Source organism: Ictidomys tridecemlineatus, chromosome 9 (assembly GCF_052094955.1).
Source record: "Ictidomys tridecemlineatus isolate mIctTri1 chromosome 9, mIctTri1.hap1, whole genome shotgun sequence".
Lineage (NCBI taxonomy): Eukaryota > Metazoa > Chordata > Mammalia > Rodentia > Sciuridae > Ictidomys > Ictidomys tridecemlineatus.
In genome coordinates, this window is record NC_135485.1 from 124,506,629 (window position 1) to 124,531,434 (window position 24,806).

The window sequence follows — 24,806 nt, forward strand, 5'->3', positions numbered from 1 at the left end:
ATATTAGAGTTGAGTAAAATTAATCTTTTTTTCCTAAGTATTTCAATTAGAACTTTTGCAGTTAATTCTATAAAAGGTTACACTTTAAAATTTGCAAGTCAGAGTTCAAATGGAAGCTTCTTGCATTTAGTTCCTCAAGTTCACACACTTACATTGTAAATTAGAAAGTGATCTCACCTGCCTTCATTTAAGAATAATCCACAGTCAATTACAATGTAAAGTCATATTTTTATTACTATTTCCAACAAGACATTTTAAGGTGAGGGTAGAGGTGCAAGAGAAGGAGGAGCACAATCTGACATTGGCACTGAGATACATTTAGCATCAGTAAAACTTTTTTAAAAGGGAATTTTACATATAGTTAAATAATTTTTTCACTTGGTGACAACATTCAGGCAACCAAAAACAAAACAGAGAGAAAGGGAAGGGAAAGGGGGGGGGGAGAGATGTGTAAAGAAGGAAAAGGGGGGAACTACTATACATTGATTTGAAAATGTACCTTGGGTTTCATTTTGTGATGGCAAAGCCCGATTGCTTCTTTTATGTGATCTTTTAAATTCACATTGTTTGGAAGAAAATGATCACTTTTGTGCAAGAATGTGATTTTTTTTTTTTTGGTTGGTTTGCTCTCTTTTACTTCTTAATTAACGAAGGTCTTCTGTCAGATTCCTGTTTTGTTTCGGGTAACTTTCATAAAAGTTTGTGTTCAGATTTTCCGTTCTTTCTCGCTCAGTGATGGGTTGTGTGTATGAGAGAGCACGCCCGTTTATGTGGCTTTTCAAACAGCCCCCAGCACCCTATAGTTTGTCCAGGCTTTTGGGATTGGTGAGGATTTCCCTGGCCAACCTCCAGGTCTGCTTGGCAGCGCTCTCCAGGGCCGAGTGTGGCTTGCCCTGAAAGAGGTCGAGGTTGGGCAGAAAGTAGTGCGGGCAGCGGCGGCATTGCAGGCAGGAGATGAGCTGCAGCAGGATGCCATTGAGCCGGTCGCCCAGGCAAGCTTCGTCCCAGTCCGTTTCCCGCGGGTGTTTCTCGCACTCGTACAACAGCAGCGTCTTCATGTGATAGTTATTGAGTGGCTGGCCCGGCAGCTCCAGGTGGCGGTCCCGCAGCGTCTTGAGCACCGAGAGACACTTGTTTCGGCAGCCGCCCATCAGAAGGCGGTTTTCTGCCTCCCCGAACTGTAGCACCCACGCGTCGCTCTCAGCCGAGCTCTGCTTGCCGGTCAGCGAGTAGCACTCCTTGGAGAGCAAGTTGAACCCTTCGGCCTTGACCTCCGCCACCCGATTGGGGCCAGGCCAGGGGATGTGGGGCATAGGCCACTGTGCCGCGCTTCGAGGCCAGATCCCGGTGCACTTGAACGCTGGCGTGATTTGTACCACATAGCGTTCCCTGATGCGCAGCTTGACCTCGCTGGTATCCGCGATCATCTTGACCACATCCCGGTAGCTGCACTTGTCCACCGCCTGGGCGACTAGCGTCTGGAAACGGGAGCGGATCTTGCGCGCGGAGAGGTAGCCCGACGCCGTGATGAACTCGACCCAGAGAGACATGCTCCGCTTCCGCCCATCACTCAATTTGAGCACCGCGCAGCCGGGCAGCGAGCCGTCGTCCACAAAGTTGAAAACGCCCATCTGGTTTAGGTAGAGCACCACCTCGAATTCCGTGGGCGAGATGACCTCGAGCCCCTCATAGCGAGCATCGATCTCGCTCAGAGAGCTGATGAAGCGAGGCTCCTGCACCTCCACCTCCTTTAGCACATCGGAGACCACCTTACAGACCTCTCGGATGGTCTTGGCTATGGCCGCCTTGCGCGCTTGGCAACGCTCAGTATAGTATTTATTGAGCTGGTAAACCAGCTTGGCCTGAGCGGCGATCATGTTGGGGCACAGGTCCGGGCTATACACCGGCGTCTCGCAATACGTTGAGGGATCCAAGGCTCACACACTGGTGGTGGCCCTGCGGCTTTCGAAAGAGGCGGTGCGCTTCCCTTTAAGCCCCACTTTCACTGTGGCTCTCCACCTGGGCTGACCGGCTGATCCTATAGCCGGCTTGTTGTTGTTTTTTTTTTTTTTTCCCTCTTCCCAAACCTTTTTGTCTTCTGCGGAAAATTAGAAAGATGATTTTTTGAAAAGAAAAGTAGCTGCTGGGACTTTTCTTTTTTCCTGCTTTTTCTTGATCAGTAAAATAAAGATGACCCGTGTGCAGGAGAGAAAGGAAAGCGGGCTGTAGTGAGAGAAAAATTAACGTTACCGAGAGGTTTGGCTTAGATGTCTGCAGTTGAAATTGCCCAGATATCTGGAAATGAAGTCATTTAAGTGCCAGAGTAAATTTAAAATAAAAGCGAAATTCAGTGGTTCATTCTTAAAACTTCTCCCAAGCTAGTAGGACTTCTTCACTTACTGTAGGTGATGCCTTCCTCCTCACCCTCCCCCAAAAGGAAAGTGAGGGATGTAATTAATGTCCAGAGAGCAGGGAAGCTCAACTCTTTCCGCGGCACTCTCTGAGATTTGCAGAAGCTCCAACGTCTCAGCCTGTAGGTCTCCTCTCTTTTCTGGGGGTCGTGTTGTCGCAGTTTCCCTCTTTTCCTACTGGAGGCGTTGTTTGAATTGGGTTTGTTTGTTGTGGGTTCTTCCTGTCTTTCCCTAGGTGCAAACCGCTGGAAGTTGTTTGATATTCATTTCTGCTTCGTAATTTATACTTTTGGCCCAAACAAAATCTATTTTAGTGTGACGAAGTCGTTGCTTGCGTTGCATCTGGCGTGTAGTAGTAGCGATTCAGGGTTTTTCCTCTCCTCCTCTAGATTGCTTGTGCAGATTCCACTTTGAGTCGTCTCTCCCTCCTCCCCTCTGATATCTCTCCCCCTTTCTTCCTCCTCCCCCCACCCCGACTCCGTTTCTCTCTCTCTCTCTCTCTCTCTCTCTCTCTCTCTCTCTCTCTCTCTCTCTCTCTCTCCTGGAGTTATTTAGTTTATGAATGGTCCCAGGGCCATCATGAAGGGGGTGGAGCTTCAGTTCCTACAATCCCTATCGGAGCTGTCAGTGCTTTAGCCAATCCGAGAGAGAAGACAGGCACGCTTGGCAAACGGTAGCAGCCACCAGTGCACTTGATAAAGAAAGAGGGTAAAAAGAGAAGTAAGAAAATAGGAGATAATAGAAGTCAAATGCTCGCATACATTTTACAGTCCCCTGTTCTTTATCCTCTTATCAGTTGCAAAGAAGAAAAAGGGAGTGTATATAGAAGGGATTATCCGGAAGATGGCTGGGATAACGCAAGGGAGAGTAGCAGTGGTTCAGAAAGGTGTTTTTTTTTTTTTAATAATTTAAATAATTCCGCATTGTGCAGGAGAAGATGTGCAAACTCTTAACAAAATTACTTTGGCTTAAAGGCAAATGGGAGGAGGAAGGGAACTTGGGAAAGGACCTAATTTTTGTGAGTGTTTTCCCCCATCCTGTGAAGTCTTCCTCCTCTTCTCTCCTCCCATTGTTGCCAAGAGCCAGAGCAGTCTCTGTATATGTACCAGTGGGGGGTGGAGAGGATATCGGGTGAGGGTTTATAACTATAAATCTCTTGTTAGTAATTTCCATATGCTGTTGAAAAACTGGGGGAGACAAAAACAAGTCTTTGATAATTCTTTTATCATTGATTCGGATATAGCAAATATTATTTATCATTACAAGAACTAACCAGTTACTAGAGAGAAAATAAGTCATGAGAAATAGTGCAAATTTTTGTAGTAACATATGGTAGCATATACTTATAAGTTAAAATAAGCTTTCAAAATTGTATCAAGATAAATGAAAATGAAGGGGAGTAGATGTTGGCCTGAATTAAAGTTTTCTTAATATGTTATGTTGTAAACCTAATTTTGGGTATACTTTCAGGCAGTACAGAGTTTTATTTCTAAAATGATTTTATTTTCATAATTGACTCTTGCTCTTAAAAGACTTGACTGCTACAAAAATCTATGCCTGTCCTGTTATTGATCGCACAGATGGCTTCACTCCTCCCTTGGCATTTCAGTGAAACTCATGCATGTGCCTTCAGTGAGTGTATTATCCTTTACAAGAAGTATTCACAGTAGCCTTTTAGACCTTTTGAGTGAGGAAAAAGCTGTAACATTGTTTCTGGTTTACTGAACTATCTTTGAATTTAAGGTGTCTAGATTCTGAGTCATTTTAACACTCTTGGGTAGATGGGACTTTTATTTGATTCCGGAGATGATACTCCAGTCTGGATTATGTGCTACAAATAAAAATCTGTGACGCTGTTAAGGTGAGGTAAAACCCATTAATGTGGCTTTTGCAGAATCTCCAGGAAATTCTCCACTTGCTGTCTTTAAAGTCTGACCAGGTCAACTTGAATTCGGTTGCACAGGGGAAGTTAATTCTCTCCATCTTGTTGGTGTCAGATCTTTGGACTTCTTGGGTTTTTCTTACATCTTTGGTACGGACCGCTGGTGGCTTGTCCTCTCGCATTGCCAAAATCTCTGTCTAAAGAATATTTGCCTTTTTTCTCTTTTAATCAAGCCTGATTTATTCCTTAGGGTCATATTCAGTGGCGAGGACTTGGGAAGAGCAGAACAGTTGAAAGTAAGCTCGGTAAAACTCTGGGACTCAGAGCTTTAGACAACTTCCGTGGAGTGGCCGAGACTCGGGGCGGCCGCGGGCTCCAGCCTTCGGGAGCAGCTCGCGTCCGGGGACGCTGGCTGCTGAGGGATGGAGAGCGGCGGCGGCGCTCGGGTTCGCGCGTGGGGAAGCCCAGGCTCAGTTGGTAACTTGGCTCTTCCTCCCCGGGTCGCGTCGGCGCTCTGGGATTCTGTGGGGCAGGAGGGGCACTTTGCCGCGGGGAGCTGCGTGGCCAGCTGGGGAGGATCCTCAGCAACTTCTCCCGAGGGCAGTTTTGGGGCGGAGACTGGTGGTGGGGCTGGAGGGTGCGGAGCAGTCCCTCCCCGTCTTGGAGATGGCGGCTGTTCTTGCGCGTGGCCCTGGATAGTCCCGAGAATGAGTGAGGGCGCACAGGCTGCGGTGGCGGACCTTCCCTGCGCGGGGCTCCGGGCCGCGCCGCCGGTCCGCCGGGAGGCGCCCAGCTCTGCCGCGCGCTCGCCCCGGGTGGGGCGGCCGGGCCGCGGGTCTTCCCGCCGCCGCGGCCTGACACCCCGCTCCTCCTCTGCCCCAGGCTGTGTCAAGCATGACTAAGTTTTGTCGCACCCTGGTCCCCGGGTTTCTCCACTTTTACTTACAGAGGCTGAAGGATGATAAAACGTTACAAATGTTTTGATTTAAAAACAATTCATTACCAATTTACCCTGTCTAAGGTAGATGCTCTAGTAAATAATAAATCAGTTAAACAAAGGCGACTTTAATTTATTGCCGGGGTACTAATTAGAAACATCATTCGAGCAATAAACTTAAACACTTCCAGCAAATAATCCTGCCCCCACCCCCAGCTCACTCGCGGCGGCCTCAGCCCCCGAGCAGCTTCAGCTGTGGGTTTAGGCTCCTCTTTTCCTCTGGTTGAATAATTGAAGGGGGAAACGGTATCCGAGAGGCTATAATTGAAGAGCCCCCGTCACCTCCGCTTTTATGTCTGTTAGTATAGAAGTCCATCAGCAGCTTCTTGATGGTGTATTAAAACGAAGTGGCAGCCCTTCTGCAGGAGATAGGGTATTCTATTAAAGGAGACCGAGGGAGAGGAGCAAACTCCAGAGGCTAAAAGCCACTTCAAGTCTTCAGACCGATTGATCTGTATTCTCTTGTTATAATCCGTCTCATCATACTTGAGTTAATGAGGCAAAGGAGGGGGAGCGAAATCTGATGGTCCTTGACAAATTCATTAGGGAGGCTGCAGGACGTTTTATTTGACTGTTAAACATCTTGTTTGTTTGGTTTAGGCAGTGCCAACATCAGCATGCTTCTGCCCAGAGCTGTGGTGTTGGGCAGGCTTCGAGGCAGTCCTAAAAAGGGAAGGACGTCAGCCAGTGATTTGATTTTTTTTGTGTTTGGTATAGCGGTGAGCCCAAGAACCTGAAGATCCTCTGGGCTTTACCTTTTCCTCATTACATTTATTTTATAAGAACATAGATGATAATTCTGAGGTGGGCGTGGTTTTAGTTACTATAAACTAAAATATGTGTATGTTTGAAACTGTAGTCTTAAAATTTCCCAGTTTCTTAAAAAAGTTGTCAGGTTATGTGAATACTGAGAAATGTGAGTGTTTTAAGTTCCAGAAAAGTAGTCAGTTTACTCATTGCATTCTGTTTTTGCTTGATCATGAGTAAGCTCTGATTAATTGGATTTCCTCTTTAATTGAAACTTTTATGCATATAGAGACTTGCAAGTAAAACCAAAACTATTTATATAAATACATTTTCAAAAGAAATTTGGTATGTTTGAACTTGAGGAACTATATTTAAAAGTATAATCAAGACTAGGTACTCTCATGCTAAAATATGGTGATGAGTTGACAGAACACTTAGAAACTGAAATACCTCTAACTGAAGAATAATTGAAAATGGGATAGAATGCTAATCTTGCAATATTTTTGTATGATAATAAATAAGTAGGACCTAATTTTTCTCAAAAAGTAGTACATAATCCAATTGTGAAACATTCTTCCCTAGGGAATTCACTTATATTTCCCTTTAGCATGGACTTAACCAGCCTCAGTTTAAGTGCTTTGAGAAAGAATGCTGCCCTCCATGTATAGGAAAACAGTATGGGAAAAGAAAGAAAGCTAATGCCCTTTGCATGTCATTTTTATACATTCCTGCATTGCTGATGAAGCTTGTACTGCTACAGGGAATGTATGGATTTAAAAAGAAATGATTCAGTAGTATGTGCTATATTTCTCAGAAGCAAAACCAAACTAATGGATGAAGTCAGTGCTGCTGTACCTCTCTGACAGTTGTAATCCTGTTTATGTTTCCCGAGAATACAGAATCCTTAACTGTTTTATTTGAGCTGATCTTTACTTAGTAATGTATTTACTAAGTTAAATGCCATTACATTTTATGCTTTATCAGATTAGTGAGACTTAAAATGTATCTATTATTCTATTTGTAGAAATAATAAACTATTTCAATAATTTCTTCTGAAGAAGTACACAGATTTTAGATTATATAATCTTGTTTTCCAGGAAACATTTTAGAAGCATTCAAAAAATTAAATTACTAAAAAACCCCTTTCTGAAGGATTTATGCCTTTTAGAAAAAACAAAGGATCACATGCTTACCTGTATATATTTTTATTCTCTGAAATCTAACTTTGAAACATTTGTGAAGTTGCTAAATTTTTGTTCCTACATACTTACTTAATCAAAGTAATTATAAAAATGCTTTGTTTTTAAAAGAAAATGGGAGGGTCAATATAAATTGGGAGATGAAATATTATTAAGTTCTTTGAATTTAAGAACTAGCAAAGTCAGTAATAATAGAAAGAAAAGTAAATACCTGAACATTAGTTGTTAGTGAATTAGTTGAAATTTTGTTGAAGTAATTATATTTAAATAGATGTAAGTTTTAATGATTGTCAATATTATACTCTTCACATTATATTAAAAGTCAAATTTGACTTATCTGTCAATTCTGTCAACAGATCTAATTTTCCCAAACTCTGAAGTATCACAGAAATTGTTTAATTAAGCTATTGATAATTATTTTTATGGAATCTATATAGAGTAGCCAGTAGTTGAAAATTTGCCTTTAAAAGTTCATCATTGTGCCTATTAATAATTTTAAATTGTCAGGTATGCTGTTGAAACAAGGTTTTTCCTCCTCCCTCACAATGTAGCTTTTAAAAAATAAAATAAAAACTTTGGTAACCCAAAGGTGTTCTCATTGAACGGTTTGAACTTAAGATAATGATATGTCAGGTGAAAGTAATAATAGCTTTAACTTTTCATAGTAAGCCTATCAAACTTCACTGGAAAATGCAACGCTTTTATGTACTTTTGACTGGTGTTGTTTTGTGGACATTTGAAGTTTATTTGAATTACCATAGATGCTATTGTATGTATGATTAGTGATATTTGCCCGTAATTAGACTTTTACATGTATAATTTTTTATATTATTAAGTAGGATGAGAAAGTTGAAAGTATGTATTATTTTCCCTCAAGTTAAATAAACAGTTGTCTGAATGAGTACTCTATCAAACTATACAAAATCACATTTCACTAGAATATATAATAATCGAGTAAGAAACTTATGCTCAGGAAAATGGAAGTAAGTAGTTTTAGCCTGACTGAAAAAGATGCCATTGTATAACTGAACTAGAGCATAGATATTAAGAACATCTAAGTTAATTTAGCAAGTATTTTTCAAAAGGTGTTTTGTTGAACTTGCTTTATTTTCATTTATTTTAGTATATGTATTTTGGCATTACCAAGAATGATTTAGCTTTTTCCCATTTTAAATATACATATTTTGAATTGCAGCAATTATGTTCTTTTATTTCCGTTTATAAGCATGGAAATAACTTGTTCTGGAAAGTTAGAATAAGATTCGTGTTTTGTCTTCTCCTCTTTCTTTCTTTTCTTTCTTTCACAATTTGAACTTATTAGTATACTATGAGGTGAGAATTTTTCTTTACCTGCCAAGTAATTTTGGATTTTGTGACTTTTGGCTTTCTCTGTATAATCTTCAGATGAAAGGGTGCATTTATTGGAGACAACACTTAACTATTTAAGGGATAGTTATGTAATACTTGGATTATTCTATGTATTTCTTCTACCTAGAAAACCAAATTATGCTGGTCTTTAATATAACTTCCAGAAGATGGACAGGAAAGCAGGATTGATCAAATACTGAATTTAATGCTAAAAGAAAGTCAAAATTTAGTTGAGAGAAGATGTTTGTTTTATTTTGTTTATGAAGAAGGTGTTGCATTTTGTGTATGAAAATACTACTGTGGACTTAGATAGTGTACGGTATGTGATCTTAAAGCCATGCTGCAATCTCTTGCAACCAGTGCCTGACATTGATGAAACAGATGAATGAGATTAGTGATTTAGATTATGCTAGTACTAAGCTATACTTAGTTCAAAATGTAAGATTTGAAAGTACACACTGTGTTTCTTAGAGGTCATGAGATATTTTGTGAACCTATGTTTAAAATGGTTAGTTAAGCATACCTATGGCTAGATTTTTGGTTTTTTAAAATATGCTTTAGGAAAACTAGTCATTTAAAATATTTCAGTTTATTTTAAATACATTGATTTTGCATCTATATTATTATTATTAGTAGTAGTAGTACTTTGACATCAATCTTCTGCTAAGATTACAGGAAATTTTAAATGGATATTGTGTTGTTTTAATGCAAATATTAAAAATCTTGCCTGTTTCTTCCTTCAAATGTTGTTAATTAGAATAAAAATGATGTGCAGAGAGGGTTTCTCTTATCCCTTCTTATTCCTTGTAGTGATTAAGCAGCAACAACAAAATCCTTCACTGGCTCTAATCTATGTATAGAAGACATCTGTATAGTATAAATGAAATAATAGTTGAAGGTCTAAGGAATGGAAACTTTTCCCTTAACCATCTTAAATAAAGCAAGGATATAAAACAGCTGTCTTGGCCTATGGTATCAAGGTTCTGTCAGTCTGTTTCTTTTCTGAATTTTCCCTTTCTATCTTTCCTCATTATCTTTGGATCCTAAAGAGTCATTCTCTTTATTTTCTGACTGGTTTTGTCTGTAGACAAAAATCTAAGTTAGCAGGTTTAAATCAATCTAGATAGAGTGGAAAATCTTTGATCTATGGCTATGACTGTTTCCAAATGATTTGCTTGCTGGGACCAGACACTATCCATGCCCTTTCACTCTGCTATCAGCTAGGTACACACAAAGGACTTGCAAGCCTTCCAGATGCATAGTTAATCATCATATTAGGTCAGCAAAGGGTTCTAGCCATACTTAACTCAGTCTTCTATTTCTAATAGTTATGTGTTCTCTAGGAACTTCTTGTTAAATGTTCTACAAATTATCATTTTCTACATAGTCAAAACTTTCTGCAAATTATAGAATCAATTTAAAATGAATGACATAAATCTACATATTTTCCTTAAATATAAGATTGTTGCTGTCATGTAGCTTTATAGAGGGAGACATTGCAAAAGTATCAATAAAGAACATCAATCCAGGGAGCAAAAGCCCTGAAATTTTGTCCTGGTGTGACTGTTTGGGTAACCTTGATAAAGTCATGCTCTTAACTAGTTATTTTTTCAATTGTTAAATGAGAGGTTTGGACTAATATCACTAGCAAATGTGATATTACTGAGCTCATATTGTACTAAGAGATAGGTGCAAGCTGAAAAATGGTCCACAAAACATGAGTCACTACAGAAAGAAAAGTTTTATTCTACTTTCAAATGCTTTTCACTTGTTTTCATCAGAAGATCTGACAAGCATAAAAGTGTTAACATCTTTTATTTTACAGATGTTCTTAGTTTTCCCTCACACTGTAAAAGATGCTGTACCAGAGTAGCATGGTAGGAAATAATTTCAACACCTCTTTTCACTTATGTGATACTTACTATTTGTCTATCTTTGTGAATATTTTTGGAGGGAAAGAAGTGAGGCAGAAAAAGATAACACATTGAGATCTAATTACTCTCATTTTGAGACATAGATCAGCTGATCTATCTGCTGCATTATAAATTCTCTCTAAAATAGTCTGTTACTTGGCATAGTTGAGTTACTTTGACTTTTGAAAGTGCCTGATCAATGCAGTTAGGAGTGCCAGGTGACCACCAAGAGAGTTGTTGATGGACACTCTGTGGGTTTGCAAAGTGCAAACCTAAAAGACTGAGAGATGGGAAATGCATTGCTATTTGTGAATTTATGTTTTATCTTACTTCACTTGAAAATTTATGAGTAGTGTGGCTTAAGGGTGCTGGAGTTGTGTGTTCCAGGGCTTGCCCCTACTGATAACACCCTTGTTGGCGTGAAAGTGCAATGCAAATTATGACAGTTACAACCTTCTGTTTTGTTTAACCTGTCAGTAGATTTCCTGGCTCAGTGCTGAGGGCAATGGTGTGTTCAGCTAGTCCATATTCACCTAAACTTAAAAGGTCAGGTTTCTACAGGCAAGCCTAGTCAAAGCCTAATTGATGAGGAGGGCAGGGAGACAGAATTTACTGTTCTGTTGGCTAGTTTCATATCGTTAGGTTGTCCTGAAAGCATCAGGCAGTCACAGCCCCTTTCATGTAAGTGCTGACCCTAGACAGGAGCTGACAATCAAAGGAGGCAGCCACAGGAACCAGTGCAAGTAGGCTATTGATTTTTCAGTTAGGTCTAAGTAGTTTGTAGTATGGGTAATGGGTGACAGAGGCAGGTATGTCATTATCAATGAGCTTGAGAACAGTAGCGACAACCCTCCCTCATATTTCCTTCAGTACTGACAGTATGCATCCAGAGGCGGTCGATAAATCGCCCAACCTTTAACTGACAAGTGACTTGGAGGTTTAGGTTGAGGGGTAGAAGTTATAGAGCTAAACTTCTCTACTTGAACATGTACTAGATCTAGCAATGGAGTTAGTAATTATATTGTAACTTTTTGAAGTTTTGATTTGGATAAGGCTGTGCAACTCTGAAAATGAGAACTTAATTTGAAGCATTTTCAAATTTAAGAAGCATACTTAGTTAAATAAAGATATAAATGAGACAGTTATTTGTAAACGTACTCTTAAAAGATTCTTAAATTAGGTTACTATAATATCATTTTGCTTTTATTTTAGGATAGCTCTTTATTTAATCTTAGATATTCCTGTTTTAAAATTTAAGTTGTTAGAAATCCATTTAAATTCCTAGTTTCTTCTAACATGGTTTAACCTCAGACTGATTTTAAATAGGGCAAACAAATAAATAAAGCAACTTGAACCATTTGTACATGCAACCAAGCAGTTGCTATTTGATCTTCAAATTTGTTTTATATTATTTTTCACAGGAAAATAATCAGAAATAGATCACTTAAAACTTGATTAACATGGTTAATTCTGAATTTAAGAAGAAATAGTCTGATTTTTCCTTTAAAACATTTCATGTGAATATTTACATTTTTAAAGACACAATTTATGTTCATGTGAACACAGAAGTATGATGGGTTTTGAGTTAAACTATATTGTTCTAAAAGGGACAAAAATAATTTTGAGATACTTAAAATTTAAACAAATCTCTATTTTGTTACAATACATTAGTAATATAAAGAGAAGATAATATTTATAACTAGAAGTGGGAGTTTGGGTTGTACCAGGATCCTTGCAAACTATCGCATGCTTACATTTTTTTTTTTTTACAAACTTTAAACAAATTGAAATAAAACAGAAAAGTAAATGTTTTAAAATCTTCCTTAAATAACTTATCGTTATGATATCTTGTTTAACTCTGTGATATTGTACAGAACCAAACTTTAAGTCTGTGGTATCATCTAGCTGTGCAGTACCCTGTGTGGCTACATGAATCATTTCCACTTGTCCAATGCAACAAAAATCCCCTTTTCAAAAAATACTAACTAGCAGGTTAATGCACAGTGGAGGCATGAATGCTTAAGTATTTTCTTAAGTTTACAGTGGCATGTCTGTGTGAATGTTCCCGTCTTGTTTGTTAAGAAATAGAGGATACAGAATTGAAATATAGTGAAATATGGCTACTATGAGTGTTATTTTTAAAAAGCCTTGAGATTCTGTAATTAACATTCAAGGAAGTCTTGGTTGAATCCCTTGAATTGTTCACCTTTTGAGGTTAGAGATTGTTAAAGCAATATTCCTTTCATGATCATTATTTTTCTTCTGCTCTTTGTTAATCCTCGGCTTAATCTGTGTTTTTCTGTTGTATTAAATAGAAGATTCAACCTGAGAATCTTGCAACCTTTATATCATTAGCTATGTTATAAGTAGAACTTGTTTTGCTTCATTTGTTATCTTTCCTGTATACACTGCTTTTTCAGAAATGAAAAAAAAAAAAGCTGTAGAAAGGGGGACAAATTAAATTTTCATGAAAGAAAATCCTAATCAGCAGTGACAGTGTAAGAGAAAGATGATTGCCACTTGGTCATTGTGGAGAGGCACTTAGATTTGGTGTCAGTGCTTCTGTTAATGATGACTAATGTCTTTCTTGGAGCAAGTGCATGCTCAAACATACTGCTACAATCTAGAGAGAGAGAGAGAGAGCTCAGCAATAGCCACCAATAAGCAAAAGCATTAGGTATCCTAAAACAAAGACTTCTTAATACAGTCAATTTGGCAGTTTCTTGTTAGAAAATGCTAACATAATTCTAAGGCATTAAACCACAAATGAAAAGCTATTTTATGTTTTATACCAAGAGATACTGTTTTTAGATTAAAATGTAAATAATGAAGGAATGTTAATAAGCTGTACTCTATTTTTGTCACTTACAGACATGGGCACATATATTGCATTGAACAGAATCACATGTGTTAAAGTTTTAAGCAGCAAACTTAGAGCAGATTTTTTTTCATACTACCTTGCTGTCTCTCATGCAGATGCTATATGCTTTCAAGAAGAGAATGAATGATTCAAAAGATTTTTTTAAGATCTTTTAATCTTAAATACATTGCTTACAAGAAGAAGATGACATGTGTTCTTTCTTCAGCTTTCCCCCAAAGTGTAAGGCCTTTCAGAAGGGCATTTGCAATGCTTGTCATATTTTTTCATATACATCTTATTGGTCTGACATGTCTCGAGAACCATGAGAACACAGATGTCATTGCATTCAGACAACACTAATTACTCTGGGATTTTTGCAGCCTCAGTGCCTGCATGTAACTGTCGATTATGATTGTTCATACAGCCTACAGTGGGGACACTTTGCACATGAAAATGGTGAGACACAAAAATAGTGAGACAGGCCTTTTAGTCCCCTATTGTTCTCCCAAAGAACTTGGAAGAAAAAAAAAATCCTGACACATCAATTTCATTCAGCATTTTACATTGGAACCATGTTTTGGCAACATTTTCTTTTCTGAAGTGAGTGTGTTAAGCTTTTAGTGTTCAGTGAAATCTATTATCCATCTGTTCTTTAACCTTCTTGAACAATCTTCCACATTACTTTGTCTTCAAGCTTCATGGGAAATTTCTTTATGTAGCTTATAGTTTGAAAGAAACGCTAATTGTGGTATGAGTCTTTAGAAAGTGACAGTGAAAAACAATAAATATGTATGATGTGTTCTTTTGGTGTGCGATTTAATGTTTAATGAGAAGCTGCAGCAAATATGGTTAGTCTCGATTTAGATAAGTGCAATCATCTTAATGCTTTTAACACAGGTCAGTTCTTTTCTTTGTTTAATTTTCTCTAACATTCTAGATTTTATTTGATGATTCATGGTGTTAAGGTGATTTTGTAATAGCAGAGGTCAAACAGTGGTCAGATCTGGGTCCTCACTTAATTGTGAAAACCAAATACATGTTTTGATAAAAAGCATAATCTGTGTTAATTACCGATTGGAAAATAAAAAGCTCCAATAATGTAACTTCATATGCTGATGAAGCAAAATTGAAGCAGCTTGATCAAAGATGTATGATGAGATAAAACTGCAGTCTCTGCTGTACAGTTATAGTAATTATGACTAATGAACCGTCCAGTCTGGATGAAATGGCATGCCCACAGGGACCGTGTCCAATCAGTTGTGACTTATGCAAGCTGAACAAACCATTGATGGGATTCCAGATTCTATATCCTAAGAAGTATACTCTTTATTATTAATATTGCTTTTTGCTTAGGTGATTTAAAGTGATTGAAAGTTATCTAAATTTTGTTAATTGTAGAATATAATTCTTTTTTTTATACATGTATAAAAAGGTTGAGCATATATTTATTGTGACCTCTGCTTTACCTCTTGTTTCTTAAAGACACCGAAGTCACTATTCTGTACTATTGTGTAGCTACCTGTTTGACCTTCCAGTGTTTTACCTCTGAAGTCTTCATGTTTTAGAGCTATTGTTTGGTTTTGTCAGGGTGTATTATTCACTAACTAGATATTGGGAGAAATGCTTCTGCAATAATAATAGCATATAGGAAACTTGCATTATGTGGCAAACACTGTGCTAAGTATTATACCTGTTATTAACTTGTAAATTCTCACAACACCCCTTTGAAGTGAGTACTATCTATATGTCATCATTTTATAAATGAAAAAATGGAGATGTGGGAAGGTTGAGTAAGTTGACCAATGTTACATGCTTTTATAAATCTTGGATTGCCTTGTGTGGGTTTGTCATATTCCTCTGATCCACTCACATCTAATTTTGAGTTATCCTCACTTTTCCTTTTTTTTCAGCCAGGAATAAATTTTGTTTCCTGGCATTTGATAGAATTTGTAGAATATTATAAAACAGAGAGCTTAGGCACAAATCTAAAGGTCTAGTTTTACAGGTTCCTAAATTCCAGTTAGGTTTTTGAGGTCCTCCATGCTTTCATTCAACAAAATTTAAGTTGCTAGGGCTTTCAGGATGGAGTTTAGGAATGCATGCTTTTTATATGTATATAGGTCTAAAATCTAAGAACTGTATAAATTTGATGCAATCTTGAAACTGTAATTTAAGTTGTAGTGATATAACAAGCTACCTTTATCAGAAAGGTTAAGTTTCTTCTGGGATTATCTATGTTAACACTTTCCCACCAAACCAGTTATAGTCCTCATCATAATGTTTTATTATTCCTAGAACTTTATACACTAACTGCTAGGTAGTAGGTTTTCGATAAATATTTGGGAGAAGAGGACAGGAATTAAAGTTCTTTAAAGTTCTTTAAAGTTTAAAAAATTTGAGGGGCTGTAGCTGTAGCTCAGTAGTAGAGTGCCTGCCTTGCATGCTGGGGCACTGTTAGATCCTCAGCACTACATAAAAATAAACAAATAAAATAAAGGCATTCTGTTCATCTACAACTACAAAAAATAAAAAATAAAAAACATTGATGATTTTGTAAAATACATGCTTATATTGTAGTTCTCTTGCTAGCTTTTCACTTAGAAGAATAGAATGAAACACATTATCATTATGTCATTACACTTTGAAATCCTTGAAAACTCTACCTATTCTACTTTGTTGCTCACTGACCCCCATCTCAGCTCCAGAGAGCACCTTAAATTGATGTTCCAGGTATCAGTTCTCTCAAGCAGTTCCCAGCTTTATGTTGTAGTTTTTGTTGTCTCCTATATCTTATTATCCATGTAGTCCTTTCTAATTATTAACTTACTGATATGAAAAGTTGTTGGAAGGGAGGTGACTTATTTACTTGGTGGCATTACAGGACTAGTACATAGTCATGCTTAATAAATGGCATTGGTCAATGCCATTTATTGGTCAATAGGCAAATTTGATGTCCTCCTCTTTGCTGGAGATTTCTATCACCAAGGTCAAATTTTCAATGTGAGATTTCTAGAAATAATATTTCAAAAGCCTTTCAAAACTCACCTGAAATGAGATGATCACCATACTGCCTACTGGATTCTTATTCTGTGCCAGGCACTATGCTAAGCACCTTAATTGTCCTAATCCTTTCAAGAAATCCATAATGAATTATATTCTATTATTATCCCTATCTATTTAGAAACCAAGGCAGAGACATTAAATAGCTTGTTTCATTCTAAAGCTAAGAAACAACAGAGCATGACTTGCAAAGATGCTGACAGTTTATTTTAAAGCTCTCACATTTTTCTCTATATCCTGGCAACGCCATTCTGTTTTTCTTAAAATGTTCTTTCTGCATTTGTCTATGACAGTTTCTTAAGTTCTGTCTTCTCATGACTTAAATGGTATCCATGGCACACCTGCCTTTCCCTGTCTTCACAACAATCTCCAAAGCCCTCTTTTTTTTCCCATTAATTTTCCTAAAAGAAGGCTAGAACTCCAGTATCTTACTCTGAAATTTTATAACACGATCAGATGATGTAGATATGTAGAGATCTGTGACTTGTGTTGTTTTTGTTTTTGAAATATGTAGATGACCAAGTAATGTTGTAATTATCATTTAGGGATGTTTTAAGGAAATGGTTGTGGGTTAGCAAATTTCTAAAGCAAATTATAGCAAATCACTGGGAAAATATTTGAAATTTAATTCTGGTTTTGAAGTGATGGGTAGTTATATCCATGGCTGTCTATAAAAGATGGAAATGGAGTTAATAAAATGCTGCATATTTTATACTTAAAAAACATTGGGCCTTTTAATGAGTCTTTACATAAAACTGAACCCACTGTGTTATCAAAGAGGAAACACTTTACCAAATATAGTAAGCTCTCAGAAATAAACTGACACCAATTTCTGTTTCTTTGTCGATTTCAGCTTTTACTTGGAGTTGATGACACTGTTTCATAAGTACTGAAATATTTTCCATGTGTATTTTACAAAATCATTTGTGTATTTTGATGACAGGTATTTAGCTGTGCAAGTTCTTGCTCACTCAATAAAGACCAGTTTATATTTAGCTAGAAATATTGTCATGGTCAATACCGTTTGTATTAATGAAAACATTTTATTCTGATTTCAGTAACCATTATTGACTTTCCTTTAACTTTTAAGGTGAAAATTAATTAATTTTTCCAAATAGTTTAATTGGAAATATTTAATTAGAAAAAGTCTAATAAGGTTCAAAAATAATTTGCTTTTTGAAGTCAGCCTTTATTTCATATTATTTTTATTAATTCATGTGTTATATTCATTCATGTTTTTTCTTATAATTTTGACTCTTTTTGATATAATTTAGGTATTATTATAATTTGATTTTCAGAGCCCATGAAAGTACCATGTGATTCTTCCTTGGTACTTTTCTTATAGGATAATTAAAATTGAGGATTTCTGTAGCTAATACATTAATTGTATTTTAAGTAATTCAAGAGATGCAGATTGAAATGAAAAAAGGCAACAAACTTATGGCCATGGCATGAATTTACATACATTAAACTTATATTTAAGATAAAACTTGAAGATAATAAATAAAAGATGAAAAATAGCTAAAGAATATGAATAATAGCTTTTGAGGATTTTAATTTATTTATTATTGTCTTTATATTTATTCAGTAGATTTGTATATATTTATATGTAAATAAATGTATTTCATACCATATATGTTAGTAATTTTTAGGTTGTATCACTTTGTTTCTTAAGTCTTTTATGTATTAAAGAAGTAAGTCAGCATTGCATTTTATCTCTTATACTTTACCCTGGATGTTTTCAGCTGGAATTATCAGGAGAGTTGTCATATTTAAGGAAAAATAATATTTCTGTAGTGTGCATACTACTTTTTTGTAGTTTTGTGTGTGATCAATATAAAAAAATTAAAGAGAGTCTAATATAATATTTTTTATAATAATATTATATGACACTAATATTTCTTATATATAATAATATATATAATATTTTCTTATATATAATAATATCTTATATATAATATTTCTTATAATAATATTATATGACACTAATATTTGTAAGTCTTATTGTTAGATTGCAGAGGTCTATATTTGGGTTTATATACAAATTTGTCATAAGACTAAAAATTTATTTCAAAATAAACAATTCTGGGCAATATGGAAATAAGTTTGAATATGACATAATTTTGACATCTAGTACTCCTTAGTCTAATAATGTTTGCACTGTTTTAGTATTTGAAGACCTTTAATGTCTTGATGCAGGTAAGTTTTAAGAAAATATACTGTAAATAAGTGTTGTTATTATCTGTTCTGATAATACACATAACTTGGCTTTGTTTCGGTCTTTCTGCTTCCTTTTTCATATCAGGATGTTCCAAGCTTATTTTTTCCCTGTTCTATAAACAGTTACTGAGGATATATGGGGGGAAGTTGCCTATGTATAGCGAAAATGAACATACAGTTATATTGCCATTTATCATAGCTGCCTATTGCAGAGAGAGTGTGTGTGTGTGTGTGTGTGTGTGTGTGTGTGAGTGTGTAACTTTGCAGTCATTATGCCTGCTGCTCTCACATTCTAGTTTTCAGATAGAGTAAATAACATAGCCTTCAAGAGAAAAATGTAATGTTCAAATTGTAAATAGGGAGAGAATATCCTTGGAAAACAACCAGTGAATGCGCAGCAACAATGAAAAGAACTGAGATGCACAGAATATTGTATGCTGATTGATATATTTGCAGACAAGGAAAAAAAGGTGTCAACTAACCTTGTGCATTTAAGGCCAATCCTCATGTGAGAGCCAAGAGGCTCAGGAGATACTGCATGAGCAAAAATAACCGAAAAGAATTAACGAGATGGAGGTTCCTCAAAGGATTAGAAATGGAACCACCATTTGACCCAGCTATTCCACTTCTCAGTATTTATCCTAAGGAATTAAAGTCAGCATACTATAGTGATGCGTACATACCACTGTTTATAGCAGCACAATTCACATAGCCAAATTATGGAACCAACCTAGCTGCCTGTCAATGGATAAATGAATCGACAAAGGATAGTTTATATACATCATGGGGTTTTATTCAGCCATAAAGAAGAATGAAAGTATGCAATTTACAGGAAAATGGATGGAATTTGTGAGTATTATGTTAAGTGAAGTAAGCCAAACTCAGTCAAAGGTTATATGTTTTCTCTTACGTATAGAAGATTCAGAGAAAAAAAGGACATTAAGGTGTGGGGTGGCTTTTAAGAAATAGAAGCGAATTGGGTGTCAACATATTTTATATACAAACAGAGATATGAAAAATTGTGGTGTATATATATATGTAATAAGAATTGTAATGCAAAAAAACCCCAAAGTACATGTATAAAGACATGAATTGGCATAAACATAATTTATATATAAAGATGTGAAAAATTGTGCTCTATATGTGCAATAAGAATTATAATGTATTCCGCTGTCATGTATTTAAAAAAATAAAATCAATTAAAAAAGGGGGGAAACCTGTAAAGGATCAGAGAAAAAAGGAGATACTAGGGAATGATGTTGACCAAATTATATCATTATATTGTTTCATGTGCAAATATGTAACAACAAATCCCACTGTTATGTGTAATTATAATGTACTAGTAAAAAGAATATATTCAAGTATGTAAAAGAATTAAAGAGTGAGAGAGAACAATAGAGACTGAGACATAGTCAGTGATGCTGAAGGTAACGAGAGCAGAACCATTTACAGTAGATGAAGAGTAGTGATAGAAAGGAGATAGAACATCTCTTGCCAAAAGAGCACATGGAAGCTTTATTATATTCTAAGCCAGAGATATGGGAGTGTTCTATGTGTATGCGTGGGGTGGGGATTAGTAGGTTAGTCATATAACTGAATTTCATAGTGATTTCCTACTGTTTTAAAGATTATATTTATTGTGTTTTTATGATAAAGGGAAGAATATATATTTATATATTATATATGTATACAATTTATGTATTAGTTTTGTATTGCTGCTGTAAACAAATTACCACAAATAAGGTGGCTTGAACAATACGAGTCTCTCTCACTGAGCAGAAATTAAGGTTATTGGCAGAACTATATTCCTCTTAAGAAGGTCTAAGGAAGAACTGGTTGACTTGTCCTTTTCAGTTCTAGAGATCTTTCATATGCCTTGGCTTATGGCTTCTTCTTCCTGTCTTCAAAGTCAGTAGCAACAGATTGAGTGCTGCTTCTTATGTTGCATTACTCTTGACTACTCTTCTACCACCCTCTTTCACTTTAATGAGCACTGGTAGTTATTATATTGGGCCCACTTGAATATTCCAGGCTAATTTTCTTACTTTAAATTATCTGATTAGCAGCCTTAATTTAGTCAGCTTTTCATCACTATAACAAACTATACAAAATACTTATGAAGAAAATGTGTTTATTTAGCTAACATTCTGGAAGTTCAAAATTGAAACAGCATAGCACAGGCCCTGTGATGAGGGCTACTCCTTGGCTGCATTACCACTTGGCACATAATAATGGTATGTGTTCACGTAGTAGTAGCAAGCAATTATGTCTTGAGCCAGGGACAGAGAGTAGGTGGGGCCAGGCATGGTCCTTTCCTAACAACCGTCTTTTGTTAATACCTAGGTGTCACAAAAGAAATATCTTTTAGCCTCAGTGACTTAAAGTTATCTCCCTGTATGTCCTCCACTCCCCCTCCCTTTAGGGGGTTATTGGGGATTGAATTCAGGGGCACTTGACCGCTGAGCCACACCCCCAGCCCTATTTTGTATTTTATTTAAAGACAGGGTCTCACTGAGTTGCTTAGTGCCTCCATTTTGCTGAGGCTGGCTTTGAACTTGTGATCCTTCTGCCTCAGCCTCCTGAGTCACTGGGATTACAGGTGTGCACCACTGTGCCCTGCTCTCTATATCTCATTTTTAAAGATTCCACTACCTCCCAATACCACTACCCTGAGGAGTAACTCTTTAATCACCTGAACCTTTTGGGGCACCCAAACCATATCCAAACCATAGCACTATGTAGGGTAACATTTATAGTTTCCAGAGATTAGGATCTGGACTTCTTTGGAAGAGAGTATTGTTCTGCCTATTATAGAATATGATCATGGTTTAGAAATATTTTCATGTAAACAAGTTTGGCATATTAGTAAACTGTCAGTTATTTAGAGAAAGATCTCTCTTTTATTCATTAAGAATAGATTAAAACATATAGAACTTGTGACAGTAAAGTTTTCAGGAAGAATTTTCATAAATTGTAGGAGAGGATTGCTATTTATGAGTTGTTTTTTCATAGCGTTTACTAATGGCAATTCTTTTAATTGACAGTGATTTGAATTATGTGTCATTTGAAATTTGCCTGAAATTATGTGCTGTTCTAACAGCTCTCCATTTGAAGTTCTTAATGGTTGAACTGGGGAAACCTCTTTAAAAAGAAGGCAAATCTGTGTTTGTATATATCCTATTGATTTGTATTTGCCAGTGGTACTAATTAAATCATAATAGACTTGTTTACATATTGGCCAGTTAGCTTTACCAAGGATTTCCATAGAATTCCTTTACTGAACTCTTGGTTCTGAGTACATCACAGGAGAGAATAACTATTTCTAGAATTGTGGGGGAGGCAAGGTACTGGGGATTTATTCGAGGGATGCTTAACCATCGAGCTACATCCCCAGCCCATTTGTCGTTTTATTTTGAGATAGGGTCTCCCTAAGTTACTTAGGGCCTTGCTCATTTGCTGTAGAAAACATTTAAAGTTTACACTTCACTGATGTTGGTTCAGTTTTATCACATATGTGCTCTATTTATCATGTATGAAACAAAGATCATGGCCTTTTAAAAAACTTACTGAATTTGTCTACCATTATCATTATAGCCAGGTAATCATTTGTGCTGTCACTCTCTGTGTATATATACATACACTACTTTTTTCTGAACCCATTTTTTTTTTTACATTATGCTTCTTTATCCCCTAATACTCAGTTTGTTTTATCTAACCCAAAAATATGCACACTACAGTTCATGTTAGGTAACATATTCACAGGTTCCAGAGATTAGGATTACTTTATTTATATAACTATAATTGTTACCATATTTATGAAATTTATCTTTACCATCCATATTTCATTTTTGTCTACTGATCAAATTATTATGTCTTTATAACATTTTCCCCTCCCTTAGAGAATCTAGTCTAGGATTAGGCATTAATTCTATTTCTTCATTGTCCTTTAGTCTGAAAAAATTTCTTAGCCCTGCCTTTATCTCTTTTTGCATTACCAATTTTGAAGAATTCATTTTTCCTGCTCCTTTTTTTTCAATAGGATAGTTTTCATGTAGATATTTATTTATGATTAGATTCAGATTTTCCATTTAGTTGGCATACTACATAAATAATGTCTTTCTTAGATGCATAGAATGTCCATTTGCCCTTCAATGGTGATGTTAATTTTGTTCAGCCAAGGTGTTGTCTGATATTTCCAGATACTGTTATGTTTTCCTTGGCAATTAATAAGCAGTCTGTGGTGAGACCATGCAAATATCCTGCTTCTCATCAGAATTCCCTCTATGAATGCTTAAGGAATTGTGTGAAACTGGGGTAGAGTGAAAGACTTGGATCTTATTTAGTTTAATTTATATAAAACTACATACATAATAGAAATAAACTACACATATGTGTATATACAAGGGTTAGGATATTTGCATGTGTCTTAGCTTTATCCCCTTAGGTGTTTAAGTGCATAATGACGCCCAGTAGCAACAAACATACTCAATGCCCAGATCTTTGTTTCTAATACCATGCTCCATACAAGGGACCAGACTTCTTAGAGAAACTGCTGATTCTGTTGCTGAGGCAAAGAATATTCAACTTGAGCCTGGAGCATCTTGTATTGCCAGAAGGTAAGGAATGCTCACAATCAGAATGATGGGGTTATTTGAAAGGCACATGGAGCCACCTGAAAGAGCTCCTAATGGCCAAAGTCAGAATAATTTAAACAAAATAAATAATTTAGTATTGGTTTATAAATCAAAGTATGAAATAAATATCTGTCAGTCCCCCATCTGAAATGAGTATTTGAAAAAAAATAAATAGGGAAAAAGAGACTAATCTACCTCACAGAAGAATTCCAAATAATTTATGTAGATATTCCCACTAAAGGAGGTGGAACCTAACTCTCCATTCCTTAAGTGTATGCTGTGCTTAATGGCTTGCTTCCAAAGCATACCTGTGAAGGGAGTTGAAGGAAATTATCTTCTAGTGAAGAAATGCTGCCTTAGTCGAGTGATCAAAGTTAATACCATTAGTCATAAATTGTGTTGATGAGCCTGTACTTCTGATGTGATGGGGATAACACTATGACTTTGTGGTCTCCCTTCTCAAAACCCTAACACCAGTCTGACCATGAGAACAACATCTCATAAACCCAACTTAGGTATGTTCTACAAGTGTCCTAGTAAGTACTTTTCAAAGCTGTCAAGGTCATCAAGACAAGGAAAGTCTTAAAACTGTCATAGCCCAGAGAAGCCTGGGAAAATGCAAAGACTGAAGTGTAATGTGGTGTCTTGAATGGGATTACTGAACAGAAAGATGACATTAGAAACACCAGTAAAATCTGAATGAAGTGTGGAGTCCACTTAAGAAATTCTTACCCATATTAATCTTTGTAGTAGTGACTATAAAATTATCATTCCCCAGGTCTCCTACTTTTATTAGTTAGCAAATACCTTAAGGTTATATATTGCTGCATCCCTCAGTGTATTTATTTATTATTGGTGTGGACTCGTGAATTTCTCTTATTTTCAGTGGTTAATATATCATCAATTTTAATCATTATTTTAGTGTCTTAACTTTTTCCAGATTTCCCCAAGCTTTTCTAGCTTGTTGTTATGTCTTTTTGACGTGTCCCTTCATTTTCTGGCACTTTCTTACTTTCCCCGTTCTAGGTTCATCTTATAACTGTCCAGCTGTGGCCCTGGAATCAGCTCTTTCTCTGAAGAGCCTTAGTTTCTTTCAGTGAGGAATGCTATTAGAAATCAAGATGTTGGCACTGTTAAAGCATAGCACACATGTCCTTTTAATTGTGGCGTTCCTATTTGTGTGATTAGTTTGATGTCTAGTTATTAATATACTTATTAAATATACTTATTAAATATACTTTATTAAAAAATAAGTATATTTTTTAAATGATTGTATTTTACTAGTAGATCTTATTTTGTTTGTGGATTTTGATATTAACGTATTGGAATACCATTTAGGGAGTAGTATCTAGTTTATACACAACATTTGTATATTTGATAACAACTTGCATTTGAGTATTCACAGAGATGTCTTATAAGATGTCTAAACCATATCATGTGTCTATCCACATTTCCATTAAAGTTTTATGATTTGTAAGTAATGTTATACCTATTTGAAAGGAAAATTATGGTGTT

The 24,806-nt window shown here is 36.2% G+C and overlaps 2 protein-coding genes across 6 annotated transcripts in view; one reads left to right on the plus strand and one right to left on the minus strand.

Moving 5' to 3' along the window:
- The window catches only part of Lrba (LPS responsive beige-like anchor protein), a 648,575-nt gene that overhangs the window by 381,866 nt on the left and 241,903 nt on the right, over positions 1–24,806 (plus strand). The gene's annotated exons all lie outside the window — the stretch shown is intronic.
- Mab21l2 (mab-21 like 2) lies at positions 209–2,862 on the minus strand. Its single transcript, XM_005337594.3, has one exon. It carries the CDS (start codon positions 1,875–1,877, stop codon positions 798–800), a length of 1,080 nt encoding a protein of 359 aa, XP_005337651.1. The 5' UTR covers positions 1,878–2,862; the 3' UTR covers positions 209–797.

Coding starts and splice junctions, on each gene's coding strand:
- Mab21l2 (XM_005337594.3), bottom strand. CDS start 1,877: ATGATCGCCGCTCAGGCCAAGCTGGTTTACCAGCTCAATAAATACTAT.